Source organism: Lepidochelys kempii, chromosome 26 (assembly GCF_965140265.1).
Source record: "Lepidochelys kempii isolate rLepKem1 chromosome 26, rLepKem1.hap2, whole genome shotgun sequence".
NCBI classification, from domain to species: domain Eukaryota; kingdom Metazoa; phylum Chordata; order Testudines; family Cheloniidae; genus Lepidochelys; species Lepidochelys kempii.
The window spans coordinates 5221981-5237895 of record NC_133281.1 but is presented as its reverse complement, the minus strand read 5'-3'; the positions used below and the strand labels follow the sequence as shown (position 1 = coordinate 5237895).

Here is a 15915-nt window from a genome sequence, read left to right as displayed (position 1 = left end):
GAAAGCTGAACTGGTTGAATCCTGCTTGCTTTCCCATCAGCACAGTAAAGCTGTAAGGCCCTGCTCCCTGTGAAGTCAGTGGCCACACTCAATGGTGCCACATCCAGCAGGGTGCAATGAGAGGCTGTCCCCACGGCCAGGTGCCCTTTGGCAGTCGGAGTCAGCTAGATCTGATCCCTCTGCTTGCTAGGCTGCAATCACCATCCTGCGCGGGGCTCTGTGTACAGCGGCACCCTGGCAAACACTAGGCTTTATGCAGAACTCCCAGCCCCAGCCAGGCTCTGGGAGGGAGAGATGGAGACAGAGCACTGCTGCTCAGAGCTCCTCTTGTCTCCCCAGCCTCTGCCTAGGTCTGCCTGGCACTCACGTACCATTTCAGTGTCTCATGTATTGATCACTGGAGGCTATTCCGCAGGGCTGTAAGTAATGGGGGGCCGGCCCTGTGCCGTGCCAGGAAATGCAAGTAAGTTATGGCAGGGCAGCTGCGCAGGTAATGCTAGCAGAGGGTCTATTACCTCCTTGGCCTTGGGATTTTGTTCATTTGTTTTCCCTTCTGTCAGGCGCTTTTATTAACACGATGAAAAGGCACTTGTGTCAGGGACTGGAGCAAAGTCCTGGCTGGGAGCACTGACCCTGGCTCAGCAATGAGCTAGACTGAGACCACCAATAGTCACAGTTCCAAGATAACATGCTTCTCCGGTAAGGCTGCCAATTTTGGTTGGACATATTCCTGGAGGTTTCATCATGTGACAATCTTTAATTAAAGATTCATTTTTAATTTTTGGTGATTCCAGGTCAGTCCTGGAGGGTTGGCAACCCTACTCTCTGGGCAACCAGAGGCCAGGCGGACTCTGCATTCTCCTTTTTCAGGAGATCAAGGGCTAGGGAATGCCCCAGGGGTGACCTAGTCTAGCTCGAATGAGAGTCCAGAGCCTAAGGACCTTTGAGAATCTGGGCCCAGTCCCCTGGTAGGAATAGGAAGAACCAGGAGAAGAGAGCTAAGCCCTGTTCCTTCCTTGGTCTGGCTCTCATTGCCCGGAGCGTGAGATCCTCAGCTGGGAAAGTCTATCCTAGATGGTCAGCTGAGGAGCAACAGCTCTGCCCCCACCACAGGCCAGAGTCCAAACCTCAGTGGCAACTCATGTTGAAACCCAGCTGGTTCAGGTCTTGGCAGCAGCCAGCACTCACTGCAGATACTGGCTCCTGAAGGCTCTGCCTTACTGCTGTTGTGCAGAGCAGGTACAAGAATACTGCAAACTCCCAGGCATTAGGCACTTGGTGTACAGACAGAGTGCATTTCCATTAGCCTGAGAGAAGCAGTATGTCCTTTACTATAATAAATAATACAGTCCATTGTCCTTCTCTAACACCTTTCATCTGAGCATCTCCATCACTTTACACCCTCACAACAGCTCAGGGTGAGAGGCATTGTTCCAGGTCTTTTACAGAAAGGGAAACCGAGCCACAGAGCACTGAAGAGACTTGCCTAAGGCCACACAGAGGGTCCGCTGCAGAGGAGGAATGAGAATCCAGTTGCCTGCTCTAACCACGTGGCCAAGTTTCCCCCCCCCCCCCCCCAGAGCCAGGAGATGGAACGCAGGTGTCCTGAATGTCACTCCCCTGCTTTCATGAGTAAATCATCCTCCCATCAGAGCTGGGAGTAGAACCTGGGAAGCCTGGCTCTCCACCCCTTTGCTCTGACTACTAGGTACTGCCCCCCCAACATCAAAAGAAATATAGTGGTAGTAAAATTAAGCCACATCTTTGCCTCCTTATTCCTGTAACAGAAGGCCACCTGAACCTCTGCACTTCCAGCTACTCTCTTCACCAAGGCAGATGGGGATTGCTGGCTGTTCATCAGATTTGTAATTAACAAGTAATTCATTTGGTGGCTAATGAACAAATGATCAACCTGGCAAGGCATGTCCAGCATTCTGACTGGTGAGAGATGAAGTTGTTGTTAACCACTTGGGAGCATCTGTTTTCCAAAGGTAGTTGCTTCAGCGACAGCCGCTAAGGCCAAGAACTATGGCAGCCATCCACAGAGCAGAGCCGATGGATGGATGGAGGACAGCCATGCATCTCGGGGAGCTCATTAAAGCAAAGCAAAGAATGGATGAATCCACTCCATATCTCCTTGGTGGTCCATTGATGGTATCTATATGGCCCCGTGCTGGGCTGTATAGCCAATCCTGGCTCGGAAAGGGTTAATGGGATCTGAGAGGCCAATTAACATGTGCTGGAGCATAGGTGAGCCCCCCAGTGGGGGAAGAACTCACTGATGACTATGAAGGAAGGAAGCCCAGAGTAGAAGGGGGTTGGAGGGAGAAGCTCTGAGGTCATTCTCCAGGACTACAGAGTGGTGAGAAGCTGGGAAGTGTTCAGTGTAGGAACAGGCCAAGGGGACCTGGAGGTGGCAGTTGGTTTAATTTTATATTTTTGGCTTAGGGATTCGAAGGGCCAGCCCAGGTACTGTGAGGAGGGTGACCTTGGAGATCTTGCGGGAGAGGCCTGCTGACAGGCTATGTCACGAAGACGTTTAGGGAGGCAGCCAGGCCTGGAGTGGTCATTCCATTAGCTCATGCTTTTCCACTCCAACAGCCCTGTCTTGGGGCAAGATCATTGGGTGGACTGAGGTTTCTTTTGCATTGTGCTTCAGGGTTGGCTGACCATCCCATGGCCATACAGGGCCCAGAGCATCATCCATCACACTGGGAATGGCAGTCGCAGCCTTCCCGAGTTGTTCACAGTTGGTACCACTGAGGAGGTGTCTAGGGGCCCGACCTGAGATCAGAGCCCCTGCGGCTGAGATGCTGCACAAACAGTCCCTGCCTCAGGAAGTTCACTGAATGAACTGATGACAAAAAGACTAGGAAGGGAAACAGAGGCCGAGGCTCAGCCCCAGCCCTCAGAACGCTGCTGGAGGTGTTCTTAGCATTCCAGTAGCCCATTGAGCTGCCAGCACAGAGCTGGAACTCGTTGTGCTAGGTGCTGTATGTACATGGCTTCTGGCCTGAAGCGTTTACCCTCAAAACAGACAAGGCAGACCCTGGGTGGAAGGATGCTGGAATCAGCGCTGAAGCTTTGGGGTTTGGACAGTGCTCAGACCGGTCCCACCCGCCCGAGGATTACAGTGTTAATGAGTAATCCATCACTTTAACAACCTTGACGCTAGCTAATGTGGTAATTCCTTACAGAATTAGACTCCAAAGGCGAGAAAGTAAGCAAATTCAGCATGTATTAAAGGGACTTAAATGGAAATGGGGGGAGGGAGGGGAATCCTTTGGTCACATTTATCAGTTTATTCAAGAAATAAAGTGAGACCCAAGAAGAACAGTCCCTTCCAATTAGCATGGACTCCAGCATGGGGCTTGCCTATAGGACCATTAGAAGGCTGGGCCGGTTACACAAGGAGAGTAAAGGAACTGCATCCTGTGATCCTAAATATCAACTTCCAAATGGGGCCAAGCATCAAGTACTGCCCTGAATTTTGGGCTTCGTCAGTGGTATCTCTGAGGCACAGGAGGAGACTGGATGGAATATCCCAAAAGCAACGCCAGCATTCTGCCAGCCTGTGTTCGCTCTGAATTCGGCTTGTGTGATTAGTGTTGTCATTGCACAAAGGGATTGAAGTTGCCTGGCACACCTACAGAATAGTGTTACAAACATGTATAAATAGTTGTGGGGAAATGCATTGTCAGACGATAATGCCACCTACTGCAGGCAGGCACAGTGTGAGGTCCTATTGCACAGCAACACTTGCCAGTATGCATCACAGCACCCCAGCTATTCCAGCCCTGGGACCCTCCCTACGGCTCTGACCGTGCACCTCAATCCTGAACCCTTAAACCTCCAGCTATTGCAGGCCTGGGACTGCTACACAGTTCTGTAGATGCCTCTCAGTCCTGACCCATTTCACCCCTTCCTGGTCCAATCCCTCCTTTCTCAGCTCTGCCTGGCATCACAAAAGCAGGAATGCTTGGATCTAGGTTTTCAGTTCAGCCCATAGTAAAGAAAGGGCCCTGTTTGCACAAACTGCCCCAAGGTTCACAGGAAGTCATAGCTGCTTTTTGGTTCTGTCCATCTTTTTACATGATGAAAGCAGCTGGCGTCGGCTGGCACCCAGGCATACTAGCTCTTACCAGCAGGGTTGTGTAATGTAAAATGTTCCTCATCTGAAAGGCATGTTTTAGTCTATGCAGCACTGCTAATAAAGAAGATGGTCTGTTGATGTGCAAATGGTTATTTTTGGAATTAATCACATTACTTGCACTGTATGGTGCAGATACCTTAGTACAATTGCACTGTCAGCCCGTATCTGGTCATGCTGTGCTATTAATGTTCATCTTGCCTGTAAATTCAGCACATGATTTAGGCTTTGTGTATACAATTAGGGCCACAGTTGCAAATGCATCTTCTAAAGTTGCATATGCAAGATTCACTAACAGCAGGACCATATTTGGATGTACCCATAATCTCAGTGATGACCTGGGGACATCCCATTCCTGACGTCTTGCTAGGATTTTGGAATAATCGAAGAAGAGATTGGCCTTTACCTTGACCCCACTGGGTCAGGACCCTAGGAGATTAGGCAATGCTGTGCAGACAGCCAGGCAGTGCAGACGTGGTGCCTTATTTATGGATGTCCCTTTCAAGACTCAGTGCCTTGATTTAAAGAGCTCTCACTACATTGTTTTTGAAGTAAATTACAAATCAAAGTGCAGATTGCTGGATGCTCCATGTTAAATCGAAGGCAACGGAATCAGTGTTCTGTAATGCAAGTGCAGTTCATGTTCACCAGGATTTTGTGTTGCTACCTAGTAGTTGCTGTGCCTGCAGCAGGGTGGTCACTTAATGAGCTGGGTCCTTTAGCTCAGGCAGTGGACGCTTATATTTTTTTAAATATAGATCCTGAAGTCCCAGGTTCAATTCCTGCAGATGACCCAAGGGGAAAGGCATTGTTGTTCAAGCTAGCTGTGTTTTGGCACTAAAATCACACAGCGCCCCCTTAGCAGAAGTCCATCCCATTGGGAAAGCACTTTACAGCTAACAGGACTGTGAACCAACCTCTTGTCAACAACAGGTCACAACACTGCACTGATGCTCACAATATGCCCCGTGTTTTCCAAATTCAGAGAAGGAGGGCTTAGGGCCTGATTTGCAAAGGTACGTAGATGCCTAAAGATGAAGATGGGTGCCTAATGGGATTTGCAAAAACACACAGGCATCTAACTGCCTTTGAAATCTCCGGTTTTAACTGATAAAATCACCAGCTCTGGCTAGAACACTTGTTGCAACAATGTAATTGGGTTTTTTAAAATCTGTGCCCACAATAGACTAAGGAGCAAAGAGACTTGTCCTAGGTCAGCAGTAGGGGCTCCTGAGTTACAGTACAATGCCCCAGGCTCTTAACCAGTGTCTTTTCTTTTAATGTCTTCCACACATCATTGTACAATCCTGGAGGGCGCTGAGTGCTTTCAATCCCAGAAATGAACAGTACTCAGCAGCTGGCAGGATGGGTGCTCTTTGTGAAGGCTCACTTAGAATCATAGAATCATAGAAGGTTAGGGTTGGAAGGGACCTCAGGAGGTCATCTAGTCCAACCCCCTGCTTGAAAGCAGGACCAATCCCCAATTTTTGCCCCAGATCCCTAAATGGCCCCCTCAAGGATTGAACTCACAACCCTGGGTTTAGCAGGCCAATGCTCAAACCACTGAGCTATCCCTCCCCCCTCACCTGTGATAGATCTGATTGCAAGCACGCTGAGCCTGTCACCTCTGAACAAATGCAAGAAATGATCAGCCAAGGACTTAGTTCTCTGTGGCTAAAGGGCGATTTAGAGTTTCCAACTTTGCTCTGTCTTCACCCAGGCCCTGGTAACTGCAGATTTTAATAGGTTCTCTGAAATGCTCTTCTGGAGGGACCGAGTGTAGCTATCAGAACAGCTGGTAGAACATGACATTCTACAGGGCTTTTAATCCACACCCCTTCCTGACCAATGGAGAAGAGGAATCATATGGCATTAAAGAGCAGGGAAATGAGACCCAGCAGCCAGCCCTTCCAAGTCCTTCCACATGTGACAGGGGAGTGCCTGGCCGTGACAGGGAGCATGCAGCTTTCAAGGCAGCCTGCAGCACTCCCAGTCAGCGAGTGCCAAAGCCCAATGGAAAAGCCAAAGCTGCCTCTGCTGAGAGAAGCAGCAGCCACTTTGGGGGGGGGGGGGGCATATGTTAATTGCTCTGCACGCTAAAGAAACAAAAAAGCAGGAAGTGTGTGCTCCCGAGCCATGCCACCCGCTCCGGGGAACAAGCAGTGCGGAAGGAAGGACTTCAAGATTTAAACCCACAGGTGGCTTGGCTCCTGGGTCCTGCTGGTGCTGATGCCGATAAACACCCTTCAGTGGTGGCTATGAGAAGGCTCCTGAGTGGCCTGTCTGGACCTCACAACCATCTGTCCTGCTGGATTTTGGGTGCGTGTCACCTTTTAGGCCTCCATCATCACCCAGTACAGAACAGAAGCTAATGCTGCCCGCTGCACGGGGCAGCGGGTGAGCTGGACGCTTGCTCCTTAAGGGTCAAGGTGGAATTTTCCTAAGCAGACAGCTCATAATGACAGCCAGACTAACCCCCCTGCAAAGCGGCTGAATCTCTGCTCTAGGAGTCCCAGGCCTTCTGATTGCACCAGGGCTCATGCCACCTTGACCTCTGCATATCCATTATTATGTGGCGATAGAAAATCACCTCCCCTTGCCCCAGTCTGGAACACAGTGGGTTAATGCACTGGCCACCTGTCTTTGGAGACCCTGGGTCAGAGTTTGGTTAGGCTGGTGAAGAGGGATCTTTAGTGTTGCTATTGGACCACATCTCAGAACCCACTGCGTATTTCAGCATGATTGGCAGTCTCTGCTCAGGACTGGAGTAGGGGGGAGGATGGCAGTGGCAGGTCAGGATTGAAGGGCAGTGGCAGAGCTGTGTGTAGTAGCCAGAGGTGCTGTGTGTCAGGACTGTGTGTCAGTGTTGATAACTGCAAAGTACTGGGCATTGGAAAACATAATCCCAACTCTACGTCTAAAATGATGGGGTGTAAATTAGCTGTGACCACTCAAGAAAGAGATTTTGGAGTCATTGTGAATAGTTCTCTGAAAACATCCACTCAGTGTGCAGCAGCAGTGAAAAAAGTGAACACAATGTTGGGAATCATTAAAAAAGGGATAGATAAGAAAATATCATATTGCCTCTATATAAAGCCATGGTACACCCACATCTGGAATACTGCATGTAGATGTGGTCACCCCGTCTCAAAAAAGATATATTGGAGTTGGAAAAGGTTCAGAAAAGGGCAACCAAAATGATTAGGGGTATGGAACAACTTCTGTACGAGGAGAGATTAATAAGTCTGGGCAGCTTCGAAAAGAGACGACTAAAGGGGGATATGATAGACATCTATAAAATCATGACTGGTGTGGAGAGAGTAAATAAGAAAGTGTTATTTCCTCCTTCTCATAACACAAGAACTATGGGTCACCTAATGAAATGAATAGGCAGCAGATTTAAAACAAACAAAAGGAAGCATTTCTTCACACAATGCATAGTAAACCTGTGGAACTCCTTGCCAGAGGATGTCATGAAGGCCAGACTATAATAGGGTTCAAAAAAGAGCTAGATAAGTTCATGGAGGATAGGTCTATCAATGGCTATTAGCCAGGATGGGCAGGGATGGTGTCCCTAGCCTCTGTTTGCCAGAAGCTGGGAATGGGCGACAGGGGACGAATCACTTGATGATTCCCTGTTCTGTTCATTCCCTCTGGGGCACCTGGTATTGGCCACTGTCAGAGGACAGGAGGATATTGGGCTAGATGGACCTTTGGTCTGACCCAGTGTGACCGTTCTTATGACTGAAGGGCAGCAGCAGAGCTGTGAGTGGGGAGCCCAGGAGTGACACAAGAGAAGGGGTGCTGGCTTCAGGTCGCTACTGAGGGACATTGGCAGAGCTGCTGAGAGAGGAACAGGAGCAGAAGAGCAGGGGCTGCTCCAGGTGAGCAGAGAGGCATGCAGGGGGGCTGGCGCAGCACCTTCCTCTGCACTGCCTGCTCTGGACAGTCTCCTGGACTTCCCACCCAGCAGCTTTCACCGGTGCTCAATTCACCTGGGATCTCCCAGCTCTTGGCCGTTTGGGTCACAACCTCAGCGTGACTCAGACACACAAGTTGGTAACGGCTTCCGCCTTCGTACGCCTCTGCAGCCTTCGGCCCCCTGCCACAGATAGCAAGGCTCTTCCCCAGCCCCCATGTCTGGGCCACAGGGAGAGTCCAGGGCACCCTCCACATGGACATTCCCCTAGTGCAGAAACGGGGGCTGGTCACCAAGAGAGCAATGCAGAGCCAAGAACCATCAGGCACTGGAGCCTAGGCCACAGGCTCTCTCCAGACCAGAGGTACCCCAGGATCTGGTCCCCACAGCAAGGAAGAGGGCAGTAAAGCCAGCAGATCCAGAGCAGGAAAGTTGATTGCCTGTGTGCGCACCGGGAACGTTTCGGTGTCTTTCAGGAGGCTTGGGAGAATGGTAGGGGACATTTGGGGGAGGTACTCTTGCTTTGCAGGACCATTAAAAAAAAAAAGCCTTTTGTCCGTCTGTAAAAGGAGAAGAGAAGTAAAAGCCCAGGGCGAGGTCTGAGTTTGGCATTGGCTGGAGCTCGGGAAGATCGCACTGGCTGTGGGCGCTCAGACGTGTTTGTGACATTCCTCCTACACACACAGGCTGAGATCAGCTGGCACCTCTCTTCATTTCCCCCCTCCCCCAAGGAATCGGATCCTAATTAATTAATTTATTTAATGTTTAAAATTCCGATTACATGCAAATGTATAGTTCATGTCGCACCCTTCCCCCCCCCCCCAAAAAGAGGGGCAAGGCAATGCACTTTGCAGGGTGCATTGCGCATCTGCCTTGGGACAAACTGCCCCTCCGCCCCATGCCTTTCCTCCCTCCCTGGTTTCCTCTCTCTGCGTTCATCAAAGGCGCTCCGCGGGAGCCTGCACATTCAGGATCCCCGGGACTGCTGGCGCAGGAGAGGGCTGCTTCTCCCGTGCCGGGTTGGATGCAGCCACATCCCCTGCTGCCTGGGGGGGAGGGAAGCCCCATCCCAAAGCCCAGCGTTGCAGCTATGTAGCTCTCCTCGGGGGTCTCCCACTGTGGCACGGAAGGGCGAGAAAAGTGCTTAAGAGCCCAGCCGATGGGGACGCGGCTCCCAGCAAGGGTTGGAGCCAGCCAGCGCCTGCGTCTTTGTGCGGTGGCAAAGTTTTCTGGCTTCTTCCTTGGAGCGGGAGGGCTGCGTCTTGCCTGAGACCAAGGGGACCCTCCGCCTCTTTAAATAGTGTGTGTGTGTGGTGGTGGTGGGGGGAGCCTGCCTTATCTGTACACCCCCTCTCCGCCTCCCCAAGCAAAGGCACAGCCTCGACCCGCCCGCTGCGCTTTGCGAGGAGGCTGCTGGTCATCGCGGGCTGCCCTTTGTCTTCTCCCATCACCCGGCTTTGCCTCCCCACCCCACCGACCCCGGCCTCTCCGGATTGCTGCTGGCGGGGGGTGAGGAGCGGAGAATCAGCTGAGACAGGGAGGCGAAGTTGAGGGGAAGGGGCCGTTCTGGGCTGGCGCGTTTCACTCCAGGCTCTGGTCAGTTCCCGTCCCAGAGGCCAGCTGGTCAGTGGCCGGGCTGGAGGAAGCTGCCGCCGCTGCTCCCCGGTTGACGCTGCTGCTTTCCACCGCCGGGGATATCAGAGTCAGCCCCTTCTCTCCACCCTCCCCCAGAAGGCAGAGAGAGAGACACGCAAACATCCCCAGTTTGCAGAAATTTCCATCAGCAAACTGTGCGAGCCAAGGGGGGGAAGCAGGAGTCGTGAGCGCCCCACATTCCCAGCTGTCTCAAGGACCCCGCCGGATTGTGTCTACTCAGATCACGCTGTGGATATTCGTCTGTTCCCCCCCCCCCCTTTCCACCTCCTCTCGGCTACCCTTTCGCCCCCGAAAGATGCTTGGGAGGAATAGAACCAGAATTGTTCATCACTGGAAGAGCTAAAGAGAGAGAGAGAGAGGCTAGCTGGCTGGCTGGCTGCAGAGCTGGGGTGTATTTTTTTGGGGGGGGGGGTGGGCGCTGAAAGAAACCATTTTTTTGTAAGTTCATCAGAGAAATCTCAGGATTTCTTTTTGCCTGGATTTGGGAGAGAGATATAAATATATATTTACACGTGGGGAGCTATTGGATTTACTAACATGATTTTAGCAAACGTTTTCTGCATCCTCCTCTTTTTAGGTGAGTAATCCTGATTAGGATGCAAATCATTACTCTCTGGTTTGTTTGGTGGTTGTGAGTCCTTTGTCAAACCCCAGAAGCTCTGGTGCTTGGACAGCGTTTAAGAGCGGACATGTTTTATATTAAAAGACAAACCCAACACACAACGGCAAAGCTTGGCACAGACCCTCGCTTTAAAGTGGGCTACAGTCCGGAATGAAATACAGAGATTGAGAGACGCTTATAGGTTTCAATTCAGCTAATCGTCTCTGCAACGATTCCTACTGAGAAGGAATTGGGGTCCAGGGAAGGGAGGGGGATGAGCAGAAATCAGGCTCTTATCTAGGGGGCAACTTTTTAAACTATCAGATTTACGATGACACCCCCCCCCCTCGAAAGCCTCTCCTGTCCGCACAGCCTCACCTCTCCAAGTTGTGGAGGAATTGAGTCAGATATTCTGATCCTTCCGTCCGAAGAGGAGTATTACTGGTGAATTGGTAGGCAGCATGTTGCAGATAGCTGCCCGGCTGCGTGTTAATTCCCCTCTATCCCAGCCCTTATGGTAGCGGCTTTTTTGTATTATTATTTTTAAAAGAACCCCCGTGATTCAATCCCTTTCCAAAACCCTGTGATTCAAAGCTGATGTGAGGCAAGTCTCACGGGTTTTGCTGGCTGATTTTAAAGTGTGCATGGAGAACTGATTTAGAAAGTGAATTGTGTGTCGGGGGGGTGGGTGGGGGGGGAGGAATTGCCATCACTGTTGCAATCCAAGTGCCTGTTGTTTTAGATCATGTGTGACTTATTTAGCAGGCTATTTTGCCAAGTGGAAAGCTTGTATTTCTGGAGCAGCCTCATCCAGAGATGGGGAAGGTGCAGCCCTGGCAAGGGAGGAGTTGCAATGTATTTTAGGTGAAATAAAAGCAAAAAAGCTCCCCTTTCCCCCAAAGCACGTTATCACCTTGGCGAATTATCATCTGGGTTCTTCTCAGTATTCTCATCTGGCAGGTAATGTCCCTTGTGTTACAATTCCACTCGCGCATGGAGATACAGTTACAGACAGTACCTGCAGCTCTGTCTCTGGGTCTCACACACAACCCTGCAGCACTGGAGGGTTAGCACTGAACTCCTGGGGAACTCTGCTGAAATCCCCTTGGCTTTCGGAACTTAACCCTGCATGGAGTGGACTAGGGTTGGAAGACGAGAGAGGCAATGGGCAGAAAGATGTTCAGGGTCATGGGGGCGAAGAGGGATGAGGGAGACTTGGAGGTTGGCCATGGCACAAGTGGGAGTTCAGGAGAACACATCTGCTCCAGGAGCCTTCCCCCGGACTTTAGTTTTGACTGGGGGAGGTGGGGGGTACAGCATGGGAAGCCCCCAGCAAGAGATCTGTGTCTAGGTTTAATATTTCCACAATAAGTTCCTGTGTCCTTGGCTAGTAGGAGAATAAACCGTCTGCTCTTGGTCTCTATTGCTGCTGGGCACAGGTTTGCAAACACTTCAGTGACAAGAGCATGGCTTTTGAAAGGCTATTTTTGTTGATTGCCAGGGAAGGGTGTCGGGGAAGGATGTCATTTTGGACCCAGGCGGATGGGAGGATATTTTCTCATCTGCCGTAGGAGAGTCTGAATGGTTCCCTTGGGCAGGGGGTGACAGTCTCCTTTGCAATCAGTGTATTACACATCAAAGTGTCTTTGTAGCAGGGTCTTTGGGATAAGCTTGGGTATGAGGCGACATAGCTTGCTGCCTGGTTCTCTTTTGACAGCGAATGGGAGTGCCTGACTCCATAGAGGGTGTGTGTGTGGGGGGGAGGGGGGGATGACATGGCTCTGGGCTGAGGATGATGGAAGATGGAGTTGCCACTTATAGGGCATGTTGTCATTCCCAATGGCTTGAGGGCTTTGCGGGCAGCAAGAATGGGAGAGCGGGAGGTAGGAAGGGGTCAGAGAGTGAATGCACAGACCCCTCTGATGCACTGGCTCTGGCTGAGAGCAGGGGGTGTGGTGTGGACGCAGGCTCTGCTCACAGAAGAGGCTGGGGTGGGGGAAACATCAACCACCAAATTATTTTAGTTGTTAGGCATTAACTCCTTGTTTATTTGCATGCACATTTGGCTGGTTGGGAAGCTAAACATGAGAGTCTTGGGACGGAGGGAACAGTCCTAGAATCCGACCCCCAGCCCTGCCAACCCAGGACACTCCAGCTAAGCAGCAGGCTGTGATACTGAACAGCCACAAGCCCACTTCATTTCACCCCCACGAGGAGGCTGTTTAGAAACAGGATCTTTCTCCTTTGGGTCCTTATTTCTTTGTAAGGGTCCCAATCTTCTGTGGCTCAGCTGGGCCAGGAGAATTGCCTGGAGAGGAATCAGGGAGAGGTGCAAATTGAAGGACTAACAGACTCATTGCAGGCAAAGCTTACTCATGGTTCTAGACAGTGGGGCCAGAATTGCCATGCTGCATGTACACTAGGTGCTGAGCAGAGCCTTAGTTAGCTACCTAAAAGGGAGCTGAGTTCTTGTGAAAGCCTGGCTCCAGCTGCAGGTATTGAGCCCTTGATAATCTGTCCCCTCGATCCAGTGAGCAAAGAAAGCCATTGCTGTTGGGGCGAAACGAATGCCACCACCACGATGGAGCGCAGGGGTTGAATGTGTAGCAAGAGGAGAGAGCAGTACTGCTGAGTTAAGTTAGGGCAGTGAATATTTGCTTATAAAGCACCCCATGTCCAATGGGCTCTGCCAAGACCTTAGACCCATATTACAGGTGATGTGACCGAGGAAGCTGGGGGCAGCGAGGGGTATTCTGACTGAGGCCCGTGCTCCCATTGGAATATTTGCTGGCTCTATGACTGAGGTTTGTGCATCCAGCTACAAATCCTCCCCGTGCTCTGATGCCACGGAGATTGCTGGGGATTAGATGTAAATTCTCTGCAGATGTTTTATTGATATAAATTCAGTGTGTGCGTATGCGCCGGGTGCAGGAAAACACTAACCCTGCCCCTCCATGCAAACTCGCTCCTGGGGGCTCTGAGGAGCATTTCAATGCTATGAATGGGAGAGGAGCGCAAGGCACCATCAGATAACTTCAGGCTTCCTGATACAACAGCTGGGCCTGGGCTGCGGATGGTGGAGGGCAGGGCCCAATGTGTCACTGGAGTCAATGGAGTGAACTTGGCCTCATGTGTTTGGTCTGTGATTGTCCCAGACCTCCTCCTCCCTGGCAGGATGGGCTGAGCAGGGAGGGTTTAATCTGTGCTGGGGGCACAGAGCAGAGAAGCAGGCACCGTTGATGCTTGTGATGCAGATTCAGGTCGGCACTGGGATGACAAGTGGCACATTCTAAAGAAGGAGCTCATAATCTGGGGTGGAAGTAAGGGGGGCATGCAGGGATACCCAGCTTCCAGTCTTCTTCTGAAAGCAGAGGGAGGCTCCCTCTTGTCCAGCAGGCTTGGGGAACAGTGGTCCCCCATAGCTCCCCCTCCTGTTTCCGACCCCTGCTTGTAATGAGCTAAATGCACAAGCTCCATGGGATTTAAGAAGCAGGAGCTGGGTCATTATCTGTGTAGGGGCTATTTCAGAGGTGCCCACAACGGGAGCTCAGGGTGCTTGGTGCTTTGCTGGATTGGGCCCCAACATGGTGCCTCACTGGCTACCGGACCAGGACAGTCCCAGCAAATATGCCAGCCAAGAAGCCAGGCTGGGGTAGTATCTGGCTTGGGATGGTTGTGCCAGATGGAAAAATTCTGGCCCTAGCACTAGAGGGTGGGCAGACCAGGTAGCAGAGATAGGGCCACCGGAACATGCCCATGTCCAGCTCTCCATCTCTCCATTGGTAGATTTGCGGTTGCATTTCCCTTCATTGCCACTGGTGGGCATCTCTGCTCATGCCAGGGTCAGTGCAGGAGCAATGCCTTTCCATATGCACACTGGACCTCCCTCCCCATGGGCTCTTTCTGCAATCCCAGGCTCTCTTTTCATTACATCAGAACAAGGCTTTTTGTCTTTCTCATCTGCCTTGGCAGCATTTTCTGGAGCAGCGTGGCCTCCGGACCTGGCTCCCCCTTTGCCATGCCTGCCCTTCAGCCCCTGATGTAAACCAATCCCGTGCATTCACGCGTGCAGCTCAGGAGTCAAGCTGGAGGCTGGGCTGGGGTGTGAGGAGCATGGCTGAAGGGAATCCAGTGAGGATGGCAGGATGGAGAAGGCACTTCAGACTGAGCTGTGGAACCTTGTTGGGAAAGATTGGAGCATGGATTTCCCTTTGTCTCCTGAGAAAGGGGAGACCTGGGTCTGGATCTAGGCCTACTGGGGCTTAACTCAGCAGCGAGACCATGAGAAACTAAGGGCCAACGTCATCCCTGATGTAAATCTGAGTGTGTGCAGAGATGGGGCACTGGGAGGAAGAGCTAGCTTTGGGGAGATGGGCAGATCCCTCCCTCCAGCAGCCCTTTCTGGAGTTTTTGGTTGCCTGGGCAAAGCGTTTAGCTTTCCATATGTGAGGGGCTGGCTCAGAGTGGCTGCGGTTCTGGAATGGGGAGAACAAGCCCGCTCAGCTCTGAGATTGTGCATGGAACCGGAGGTCTGACAGCAATATTCCAGTGCCGTTCTGCCTCATGAATCCCTCATCCAGCCCACCTGGAGTATAGTATCAGCAGGACGAGAAGAACTTCCAGCAGGGCAAGGGTAAATTTGCTCCTCATCGCTCGGCTGGATGCGGTCTCGAGCTACGGTCTCTTACACCGACAGTGCCAGTTACCGGGACACCTTTCATGTCTGCCCAAATGGAACAAGATTCAGTGATGGCCCAAAAGGTCAGAGATCTGCTGAAATGAGAAGTAAATCTACTCTCTGCTCTTTGGCCTGAGGGCAAGTGATGGACACATTTCCAGTGAACAGCTCTGCAAAGGCATCTCGATTCAGACCTGGAATGCCCGCTGCTATTTCAGTCCCGGGCTCCCTCCCCAAGCTATGCCAGTGCCCCTCAGTTCTGACCTCCACCATCCCCTGTCCAGTCCTCTCCCCACACACAGCTCTGCCATGGCACCTCGCTCCTGACCTGCAGCACCCCCTGCTATTCTAGTTCTGGCTACTGCCTCACCCTCTAGCTCTGCCAATGCCCCTCCGTCTTGACCTGCAATCCCTCCTGCTATTTCAGTCCTGGACTGCACAATTCCCCTTCAAGGCTGGTTATTCCCAGTCCTTAGCTTTTTGTTCTCTCTGCCTGTGCACTGAATGGTGTACTAATATTCTCAAAGGACGCGCAGGATAAATCACTAACTTGCAACGTAAGTGAAGGTTTGATCTCAGGTCCACACATGAAAAGCTTGTGTTAGGTGCCGAACCTAGGGCAGCACTCAGCTTCCAGGACGGCACGTGTCTGAGAGTGGCAGAGAAGAAGAGCAAACCATGAACATAATAGCGAATGAAAAGGTCATCATCAGCCGCTATGCAGGTCGGTAGGAAAGCAGTGAGCACGGCTAAAGACACTCACAACAAAGCCAAGCGACCCTCACTGTCCTTGCTGCAGGTGGAATCGGATCTGCTCTCAGAATGAAGCTAGCATGGGCCTCCCAGCTGCCTCTAGGTGTCACTGTCTCACTTCCATACCTGGCCAGAGTGACCCTCCGCGGGGGATAAGA

The 15915-nt window shown here is 51.6% G+C and overlaps 1 protein-coding gene across 3 annotated transcripts in view; it reads left to right on the top strand.

Moving 5' to 3' along the window:
* The first annotated feature begins 9454 nt into the window (after nucleotides 1–9454).
* GFRA2 (GDNF family receptor alpha 2) overlaps nucleotides 9455–15915 on the top strand; it is a 98002-nt gene continuing 91541 nt past the window's right edge. For all 3 annotated transcript variants that reach the window (XM_073325055.1, XM_073325054.1, XM_073325052.1), the window contains exon 1: nucleotides 9455–10302. In XM_073325055.1, the coding sequence (XP_073181156.1) occupies nucleotides 10263–10302 (40 nt within the window). In that variant the 5' untranslated portion in view covers nucleotides 9455–10262. The remainder of the gene's footprint in view (nucleotides 10303–15915) is intronic.